At 45.5% G+C, this 11,069-nt stretch overlaps 1 protein-coding gene across 1 annotated transcript; it reads right to left on the reverse strand.

The window, feature by feature from the left end:
* Window positions 1-1,451: 1,451 nt before the first annotated feature.
* ciao1 (cytosolic iron-sulfur assembly component 1) lies at window positions 1,452-11,038 on the reverse strand. The gene is made up of 7 exons (XM_033014009.1): window positions 10,825-11,038; window positions 10,195-10,343; window positions 8,971-9,082; window positions 7,235-7,323; window positions 5,570-5,771; window positions 4,924-5,011; window positions 1,452-2,104 (listed from the first exon to the last, which is right to left on the reverse strand). Exons 1-7 carry the CDS (start codon window positions 11,036-11,038, stop codon window positions 1,870-1,872), a joined length of 1,089 nt encoding a protein of 362 aa, XP_032869900.1. The 3' UTR covers window positions 1,452-1,869.
* Between the last annotated feature and the right edge of the window lie 31 nt (window positions 11,039-11,069).

Genomic DNA, 11,069 nt, shown 5'->3' on the forward strand with positions numbered 1-11,069 from the left:
ATCATGTTTTATTGTGAATTATTTGTGAATATTATTTGGACATTTAGGCTATTTAAAAATGTTAATCATTTATTAAGAAATGGATAGATGTTTAGATCTAGTAATTGAAGTCTGAAATTAGCTACAATTAGGTAACTAACTAATTATATGCTTTAATTTCAGGTCATCCAAGTAAGATTATTTTATATTTGTTTCAGAATGCTTCAATCTATGATAACTGAAAATTTCATTCAGTTCTCTTAATTTTTAAGAAAGTTATGGGCTTTTGACTGTTCACGATCACAGCTTTTTTGTTATGTCCATAGAAAATCAATAGGGAACAAGATGCTCATTTCCCAGTATGAAAATGGCCATAACTTTTTAAATACTTGAGATATGAAAGTGAATTAGGTGTCAAATTAAACTTATTTTTATGCTTTATCTGATGGGATAAATTACAGACTTGATTTTTAAAATCTCAAAATTTTGTAACATTGCTACCAAAGGGGGAGGCAGTTGGGGTCTCCTCGCCACCCCCTCCTCCTCCCCCGCCAGCCAACCGGAGGTGCGGGGCCGAGCGGTGCAGACCAAAGATCTGCCTTGGTGGACCGAGTGCAAATGGTTGCCAGGTCTGTGCTTCATCTTGTTTATATACTGGAGCCCACATCAGGAATAGCAGGTTGGAGGACGTTCACGTGAATCTATCACACGTTGGGGGTCCCTTGAAGGCAGTGAGGTGGGTGATCTGGGGACATGTGTTGTATCTCCTGCAGTTACATGGGTAAGTACTTGGAGAGGGAGTGGTTTGGGATACGTGAACAAAGGAGTTTGTTGTCTATTTGTAATTCAGTAGGCATCTTGTTGAAAACCAGACATTGGAACTAAACATTGACCAGCCTATGCTGCACGGTTGAAAGTCTGTGACTCTGGTTCTCCAACTACTTCGGGGTGGCACAGTGGGGCAACTGGTAGAGTTGCTGCCTCTCAGCACAAGAGACCCAGGTTCAATCCTAACTTCAGGTGCTGTATGGAGTTTCAGTATTCTCCCTGTGACCGTATGGGCCCCATCCTATTGACAAACTAACAGGTTTATGTTAATTGCTGCTGTAAATTGCCTCTCGTGTGTCGTGAGTGGAGGCAGTGGTGGGACATCATAAAACTAGTGTTAATGGGCACATTGGCCGTGGGGGCGAGTTGGGCCGAAGGGCCCGTTTCCACACTGTATCTCTATATACATCGTGAGCCAAAGGGCCTTCTTCCATGTCGTTTTCAATGGTTCACTATCTGAATTAGATGGTTTTAAGAATAGAATAAAATCGAAGGTAGACAAAAGTGCTGGAGAAACTCAGCAGGTGAAGCAGCATCTATGGAGCGAAGGAAATAGGCAACATTTCGGGTCGAGACCCTTCTTCAGTATGTATCTTACCATGTACCACACAATAGGAAATGTGACAAAACTACCGGAAAACATCTTAGTTGTTAACATGAGCATGAATTACTTTATTAAACAGCTTTTTTTTGGGAATTCACTCATGATAAATATCAGAACATGGGCTAGGGAGAATTCCAGTTTTATATCCGGTGAAACGTCAAGAACTAGCCACATCTAAACACAATAGTAACAAGAGAAAGGTGTAATCTAGTATTACAAGATGATTTTATACTAAATGTAGATTAAAAACAAATGGTGATTGTATTTTTTGGCAAATTATACTTAATGGTAACCAATGCTCTGTACAACATTTACTGGCAGGTAGAACCTCAAGTAGTAAAATTTTTAGTGCAAATTTGAAAATGGTTACATGAAGTAGTCAGTGATTAATTTAAAAACTGCGGCCTTTGCACACTGCAAAGCAGGGAACACCTGTATTAATTGTTCATGTAGAACAACTAATCTTCAAAGTCATATCTCCAGATGCTGATGTCCCCATCATCGCTACATGATGCCAGGGTTCCAGCCTCTTTTGGGTTCCACACCACACAGTTGACATCCTGAGTGTGTGCTTTTGGGACATTTGCTGTGAGTGAGAATGTTGGCTGGTGTGGATCTGAGCCAGGATCCTCCTCAAATATCCTGACCGCATCATCCCCACAGCCCGTTGCTATGGCACCCGTTAGGTGACACCTGAAAGAAAAGATCCAATGTTGATTTGTTATGTGATGGATCTTTATTTTTAATAAAGTTACTTAAATTCAGGAAATTATCTAGATAACTTGTCAATTTCCCTGAAATCAACATTAGAAACTAGATTACATCAACGGATATAAAGGAGACTAGACCAAGTGCGAACCCATTGGGCCCGCTCCCCCAACGCAATATTCCACCAAACTGCGCATGTGCGGCTGCCGCATTCAAAATTGTGTTGTTGAGGGCAGAAATTAAGTTAACGTTAATAAATTAAAGACCCATGGAGTCGTTTGTAAAATGAATGAATAGGTTTATTGGCCAATTATTCACATACAAGGAATTTGCCTTGGTGCTCCGCCCGCAAGTGACAATATGATATACAGTGACAGTTAGGACTGACACATAAAATATTAAACATTAACAATAAAACATTATTGATTAAACCTGTGAATTAAATAAAATACCAGAGCAAAAGGAGGCTACAGATTTTTGACTGTTGAGTAGAGCAACTACTCGTGGATAAAAACTGTTTTTATGTCTGGCTGTGGCAGCTTTGACAGTCCGGAGTCGCCTTCCAGAGGGAAGTGATTCAAAGAGTTTGTGGCAAGGGTGAGAGGGGTCAGAGATGATCTTACCCGCTTGCTTCCTGGCCCTTGCAGTGTACAGTTTGTCAATGGAGGGAAAGTTGCAGCCAATAACCTTCTCAGCTGATCGGACGATTCGCTGCAGCCTCCAGATGTCGTGCTTGGTGGCTGAGCCAAACCAGACCATGATGGAGAAGATGAGGATAGACTCTACAATATGGCCGTATAGAATTGGACCATCAATGCCTCTGGCAGATTGTGCTTCCTCAGCTGCTGCAGGAAGTACATCCACTGTTGTGCCTTTTTGACTGTGGAGTCGATGTTACCCCCCCATTTAAGGTCCTTGGAGATAATGGTTCCCAGGAACTTAAGACTCCACAGATGTGACTGTGGTGTTGTTGATGGTGAGGGGAGGGGGAGCTCTCCTAAGGTCTACAATCAATTAGAAAAATAGAACAAAACGTACTCGTGGAGCCGTTGGGTCCCCACTGTTAGGCCAGGCACGTACACGCGAAAAAAAGACATGGCGATTAAAAAAAAAAGAAACCCGGGACACCATTGTGATGCCGAACAGGGCTGATTGCCAGGAAAAGTTTTTTGTAACGTTTAAAATGTCAGTAACTTGTAAAATATACCATGAATCTGAACGAAACTTGCTACATCACATGGTACACAAAAATGCTGGAGAAACTCAGTGGGTGAGGCCGCATCTATGGAGCGAAGGAAATAGGCAACGTTTCGGGTCGAACCCCTTCTTCAGACAGCACATCACTGGACAATGGTGTAAATGAAACATCTCCCGTATTCCACCACCCCCACAATGAAAAACCTCCTCCCAAGAAATCCAAATGAGATTCCATTGCGATGTACCCATTCCCCCAACGCAATATTCCACCACTCACCCATAGCCCCCAACTGCGCAAGCGCGCCTCGTACACTCCCTCCCCCTCGTCTACACCCTCCCTCGTCTCTTCCTTCTCCTACACTCCCTCCCTCTCCTTTTCCCTACCCTCAATCACTCCCCCCCTCACCACTTTCACATTCTGCCATTAAACACAATGTTTAAATACCATTTCTTCTCCACTCCCCCCCCCCCCCCCCCCCCCCAATCCTTACAACAATGTAAGAAATCTCTCATTGCACTGGCTGGAGCTTATCCCAACACTGTTGATTGGCAGCTGAGATCCCATTGTGATGTCATTGTCGAGTGGCGGAATGTTCATGGCCGCATATGTAAATGAGATCCCATTGTGATTGGAGGACTGTGAGATACCATTATGATGCCACAGTTGCTAACTGCCAGAATCTCCGATCAACTGTCACAGCATCTGTCTAGTTATTCTCAAAATGTTTTTTTTTTAAAAACTTGTAAATATCAATAACTTGTGAAATATAACATGTTTGGCTCATAAATTGTAGGCCAAAGGGCATGTGCATATGCTGCACTTTTCTGTGTTCTAAATTTAACCATTAATGGACCAGGATGATCATTAACCGCTGAATAAATCATAACAACTTTGCCCCGTCCTCCACTTGTACACCAACTACAGCAAAAAACCAAAGTCCAGGAATATCGGTGGCAAAGTGGAGCAGCTGATAGAGCCACTGCTTCATAGCACAAGAGAACCAGGTTCGCTCCTGACCACCGGGTGCTACGGTTTCCTACCACATGCCGAAGATGAGCGGATGGGTTGGTTAATTGGTCTCTCAATTGCCCCGAGTGTGTAAGGAGTGGAGACAAAAGTGGAATAACGTTGAACTAGTGTGAAAGGATGATGGATAGTGTGGACTCTGTGGGCTGAAGGACCTGTGTCTGTGCTCTATTGCTGAACTAAACAGGTTAGGCAGCATCGCTTGAGTACTTCAGGTCAGGATTCTTCTTTTTTACTGATTTAACTAGGGGGTAGAAAGCTCGAAATGAGTTGAGGGTGGAACAAATTAAGGGAAAGGACAGGTTGTTACAGAAGAGTGGGGCTTTTCTAGGTGGATGAGGGTGGACAAAGGCCAGAGCTGAAAAAAATAAAAGGATATAAGGAGAGAAGATTACAATGTGAAGCCAGAGGGAGGCATATAGGTGGAAGAGAACTGGGGGGGGATAATGGAGAAATGCGCACACACCAAAGTGGGGCACAGGGAACTGATGGGGCAAATTTAAAGCACAGCAATGCTTATAATGATCATGGAGGAATTCTAAATCTCTTTCCTCTTGATAAAACGATGGCTTTAACTTACCAGGAGATGTCATAGATAGTCCGTGTATGGAACCCAGACAGGGTACAGACGCATTTCCACGAGAGATCTGACCCACTGCACACCACACCTGTGCCATATAGAATAAAAAACACATCACATTTGCAATGCATACAGCTAATGCCACTCAGAAAGACACCAAACCTTTGTGGAACCATATAATTAAATCAAAAATATGTTCTTGATTCTGACTGATCTGATCGTTATTAAACATATTTATTACGCATTTTAGCATCAGTAATCTCAGCCTCAAATTAATCTGGGCTGTAAATATTCATCTATGATAACCTGTAGATAATTAAACATTTCAACAGCAACCTGCTCCTCATGCTTGCTATCAAATTTGGCTTCCAACGACATAAAAGTAACTAACTTACAACAAGTCATGCAGCAGTTAATATTTTTGCATTGAGGAACAAAAGGCAAAATTTGAACGTTTTAAATATAACATCCTGCTCAAATATCCTTGGTGGCTGTTCCTAAGGTTGAAGTAAATCCACTACTCAATACCTACATCGCCGCTTACCTCGACAGACACAAGGGGAACAATCTGACCCATTTCCACACTATCTTCTGTTGGTTCCACTAAAGAGCAAGAACATTATGGCACCCAGTGTAATTTCTTTACCTTGTTCATTGCCAGGTCTGTACGCTTTCCAAATTTTCACAGTTTTGTCATCGCTGCAAGATACTAGATGATCCCCCGTTTTATCAAAAGCGATGCTCCAGACAGTAGATTCATGCCCTTCCAGGGTGTTTGTACAGACCCAGTCATCATCCTCCTCCTTGTAAAGCTTAATGCTGTTATCATAACTTCCAGAAGCCAGGAGCTTGTGTAAAGTTCAGAGATATACATTAAATATCAGAACCTTAATGCTGTTATTATCATTTCCAGAAGCTTGGAGAGTTCAGAAATATATATTAACCATCATAGATCAATAAGCCAGTTCGGTATTCCGTAAAACGCAAGGAATCATGGAATCCGAAAAACGCAAGGAATCTGAAAAACGCAAGGAATCCTTCGCTCCATAGATGCTGCCTCACCCGCTGAGTTTCTCCAGCATTTTTGTCTTCCAAGGAATCATGGGATTTGTCAAAGGTCATTCGAGAATAAAAAAAACAAACAGGTAGCGGGGGAGAGCAGGGTGTAACAGCAAGAGAGAGGGGGTAGGTGCGAGTGGGAGACGGAGAGAGGTTTCAGTTACACAGACAACCACTGATAAAGCCATGACTCGTTGCTTCTAGGAGAATCGAGAAAATGTCTTCAATCGAGAGAATGCAACGTCAGAAACCCCTCGTCTCGACCGCGCTGGAGATTTCCGCGGGCGCACGGAACAAATTACCAAAGGTTTGCATTGAGTGAACTGAGTGTTATTACTGTCCTTGTTGTACACCGGTGTTTTGTGAGTGGTTGGATCCTGGGATCGAGGATTCAGCACCCGACAGGTTAGTGGCCCGTGGCACCTGGTGTCTCGCTGCTGGAAGAACTGACACCTCCACTCCCCGGATCGGGCGCTGTCTCCTCGACCCCGCTGCTCGGCGGCGACCGGCTAGGATTCCAGAGCATCGCCGACGCATCACATCAACTCCTGATCCCAAGCCGCCTGTCCGGATAATGTGACCGACATTGGTTGAGCTGAAGCTGGGATCCAACCACTCTCACAAAACGCCGATGTACGACGAGGACGTTTTAGGTCATTTGTTCATTGCGCCCGTGGAAGTCCCCGCTCCCATCCAGCCCAACCACGGCGCAAAAGTCTAATGTGTAAGAAGTCTGAAGGAGGGTCTTCCATTCAGAGGTCCGCGGACGGGAGTGTCGGCCCAGACCCGCAGCCAGCGAGGAGGGGAAGCACGGGCTCCAGCTCAACAGCCTGTCCCACTGGCAGGACAGGCAGGGTTGAGCTGGAGTTGGTGCTTCTTTTCCATGCTGCCTGCGGGCCTGGGCCGAGCTGGAGCCAGAGCCCCCCCTCCCGTCCGGCCCAGGGCCAACCCGGACTGGACACTCGGGAGGGGATGGTCCAGCAGCGGCTGGTTCGGGATGAGACGCAGGTCTGCACCCATGCAGCGGAACGGCCGCCAAAAGTGTTTATCCCGAGCGATCCATGACCTGTGCATGCGCAGTCAGAATACCGAACTGGCTTATTGTTATATTGTTTTTCCCTCGTCAAGTTCTTCACAACATACATTACCTGACCGCAGCATGCTCACTGTATTACAATACATTTGGGATCATCAAGCACAGACCTTCTTGAAATTAGTGTCAGACACTGGAACATGCTTATTACAAACTCACCTCTCCATTTGGGTGCCAGATCACATGTTTGACATCTTGGGTGTGAGCATTCAACACACTCACACATTCATAATCATCATCCTCGTCCACTGCAACAAAATTAAGTCAGCAGTAGTGTACATCATCCCCACAACTCATTTCATAGAGCAGGTTTCTCACTGATTAATGTAAAAACTATGTGGCAGCCAAGCACTTTACAAAAGATGGTATTCTTGATTATTATTGATCCAACTATATTGTTTCTGCTGAAGACATTTTCCTTTTTAATGCTCTAAATCATGGACACCAAGGTGAGGCTCCATCATTCAGGCACATTCAATTTTACAGATCTTAAATCCATTTTCCCTGGATCATCATCTTAACAAAAAATACTTGATGTCACTAAAAATTATGCAGCCTTCTGGAGAGCATATCAAACATTATGTGAAAGCAATTCAAAATGTCAATATGTTGATCAATTCCAGCAAAACGTATGTCCCATTTCATTAGTTTTCCTTGACTATTTTCTGTTGTTAACTAATCTATTTTTCTTAGTATTAATGGATGTACAAATATATTTGCTTCCCCCAGGGTTGCTGGGTTTTCCAATTAAATAATATTCATGTGTCTTTCTTGGATGCATATTATGTTCAGTTTTGGCCATTATGTTATAGGGAGAATGTTATCAAGCTGGAAAGGATACAGAGAAGTTTTACAAAGATGTTCACAAAACGCTGGAGTAACTCAGCGGGACAGGCAGTATCTCCAGAGAGAAGGAATGGGTGATGTTTCGGGTCGAGACCTTTCTTCAGACTTCTAAAGAAGGGTCACGACCCGAAACATCACCATTCCTTCTCTCCATAGATGCTGCCTGTCCCGCTGAGTTAGTCCAGCTTTTTGTGTCTATCTTCGGTTTAAACCAGCATCTGCAGTTCCTTCCTTTACAGAGATGTTGCCAGGATTCAAGGGCCTGAGCTATAGGGAGGTTGAACAGACGGCCTTTATTCTTTGGAGCACAGGGGGATGGGGGATGATCAGACATGATCATGAGAGAAATAGAATGGGCAAATGTACTCTGTTTTTTGCCCAGAGTATGGGAGAACCAGAACACATGGGTTAAAGGTGAGAGGGGAAAGATATAGTAGGAACTCAAGGGGTAACTTTTTTTTCCCCCACAGAAAAGGTAGTGGGTGTATGGAACAAGCTGCCGGAAGAGGTAGTTGAGGCAGGTATTATCATAACATTTAAGAGACATTTGGGGAGGTACATGGATAGGATAGGATTAGAGGGTTATGGGCCAAGCACAGGCAGGTGGGACTAGTGTAGATGGGGCATGTTGGTTGGCATGGGCAAGTTTCCATGCTGTGTGAGTAGAGGGGATGGAATCTGAGGGCCAACTTTTTTAACACAGGGATGGTACATATGGAACAAGCTGCCATGGGTAATGGCTAAGACTGGTACTTATGACAAAATTTTAAAATTATTTCAACAGGTGCATGGATAGGAATGGTTTAGAGGGTTGTGGGCAAAATGCAGGCAAATGGGATTATCTTAAATGGGCAGCTCAGTCAACATGGATGAGTTGGGCTGTTTCCATGCTATATAACTATTATCGTGTCACACTTGCTCACTCATGTAGTTTGTTGATTTATCTTGACAACACTATTCTTATTCATACTCAGCAATGATAAACATGTTCAAACTTTCTCGCCGTTACCAACTGATAAACAGGCTCAGTTTTAAAAATATCCTCTCACCTTCCCAAACCCACACACTTTTATCTCGGCTGCACGTTGCCAAGAGATTACCCGATGGAGCCCAGGCAACAGACTTCACTTCATTCTCGTGCCCTTCCAGAGTTGTCAGACACTGTCAAGAACAAAACATTTGGACTAAGCATCTTATAATCAGTCCACAAAGACCAACAAACTGCGTTTTTAAAGTAACCGTACTGCTTCCATACTGTGAGCAATTTACTGAGTTCAAAGGATTCTTAGATAAAGTCAATTAAAGAAAGGGAATTACAACCCTTGATCTCCATCTTTCATGAAGATCGTGAATGATCAGATCTTGGCCTCAAATTCACTCCCCTGCCTGTACCTTGTAACTAATAAATTTAAAAAAACAGAGCTGTTGTGTGCAGCGTCCATCTGGCTGGAGCACAGAATTCTGAATATTTGCAACCTTCAGAGAAGAAATTATTGGCACCTGCTTTAAGTAGGCAGACTCACTGAACACTTGGCATAACAGGAAAATTCACTAAACAAAGACCGAGAGAGACCAATTTTGGTTAACAAGTGGCGACAAAGGTTACGGACAGCAGGCCAACTCCGTCCCAAACTTTGCTATAATCTGTCAATAGGTGCAGGAGTAGGCCATTTGGCCCTTCGAGCCAGCACCACCATTCAATGTGATCATGGCTGATCATCCCCAATCAGTACCCCGTTCCTGCCTTCTCCCCATATCCCCTGACTCTGCTATCTTTAAGAGCCCGATCTAGCTCTCTCTTGAAAGCATCCAGAGAACCTGCCTCCACCGCCCTCTGAGGCAGAGAATTCCACAAACTCACAACTCTTTGTGAGAAAAAGTGTTTCCTCATCTCCGTTCCAAATGGCTTACACCTTATTCTTAAACTGTGGCCCCTGGTTCTGGACTCCCCCAACACCGGGAACATGGTTCCTGCCCCAGGCGTGTCCAAACCCTTAACAATCTTATATGTTTCAATAAGATCGCCTCTCATCCTTCTAAACTCCAGTGTACAAGCTCCATTCTCTCAGCATGACAGTCCCGCCATCCCAGGAATTAACCTTGTAAATCTACGCTGCACTCCCTCAATAGCAAGAATGTCCTTCCCATGTTTCCTGGCGCTGATTCCACATTCAAGAGTAATTCTTCTCTTAACATCGTCAAGTCCAGTCATGTTACAGTCCCGATACAGGATCTCGACCTAAAACGTCAGTATCACAGGATGGCTGCGCTACCTCGAATCCGTCCTCGTTCTTCCTCCAGATGCAGGTGGTGGCGTCGAAACTGACCGAGGCCAGGTAGCCGCCGCAGGGCGACCACGCCGCCTTGCGCACAGTGCGCTGGTGCCCGTCCTCCAGCAGCCACCGGCAGACCCAGGAGGCGCCTGTAACAGAGAGACGCCGGTGGGTAAGGTGGTTAACAAGAGTTCCCGTCGCCCTGCCCCCCTCTCCTCCTTTCTCCTTCCCTCCCCGCCGGCTGAAGGACGTCAGGGCTCTCCCCTTTTGTTTTATATACATACTTTTATTCAGAAAATAAAAACAAACATACAGAGTATTAACACGATCAAAGGCTGCCTATATTGAGTTTACAAACAAACGATCACCAAATTAATATATCGCCAACTTTATCAACAATACACTCGACCTCCCGCGGCGACCAGCGTTCACGGAAGGCGCCTCAAATCCCCGTGGGCACCGTGTGTTCCCTCTACAGGGACCCGCGGGCACGGGCCCGGTAAAGGGGCAGGAAGGCAGGCAGCCGAGCCCGGTGCGGTGTCCACTACCCGCCGCCTGGCCCCATGTTGGACAGGCCCAGGAGCAGCGCCCTCGCGTATGTGGGGCACCCCGTCCCGTCCCGCCCCGCACCTTCTCGTGCCCATATCCTGACGGCGCGGTCGCCTCCACAGGACGCGAGCAGGGCCCCGCTCGGGCTCCAGGCCGCCGCCCAGGCCCGGGAATCAGGATGCGCGGAGAAACACGACGCCAACTCCAGCCGCCGCTTCATGTCGGCGCCAACTCGCCGCCGCCGGTTGGTGGGAGGACCTCGCCGGAGCCGAGCGCCATTGGACGGCGGCGCCATCAAACAAGCCCCGGGCAGCCAATCGGAGGTC

The sequence above is a fragment of the Amblyraja radiata genome, chromosome 39 (genome assembly GCF_010909765.2).
Source record: "Amblyraja radiata isolate CabotCenter1 chromosome 39, sAmbRad1.1.pri, whole genome shotgun sequence".
NCBI classification, from domain to species: Eukaryota; Metazoa; Chordata; class Chondrichthyes; order Rajiformes; family Rajidae; genus Amblyraja; species Amblyraja radiata.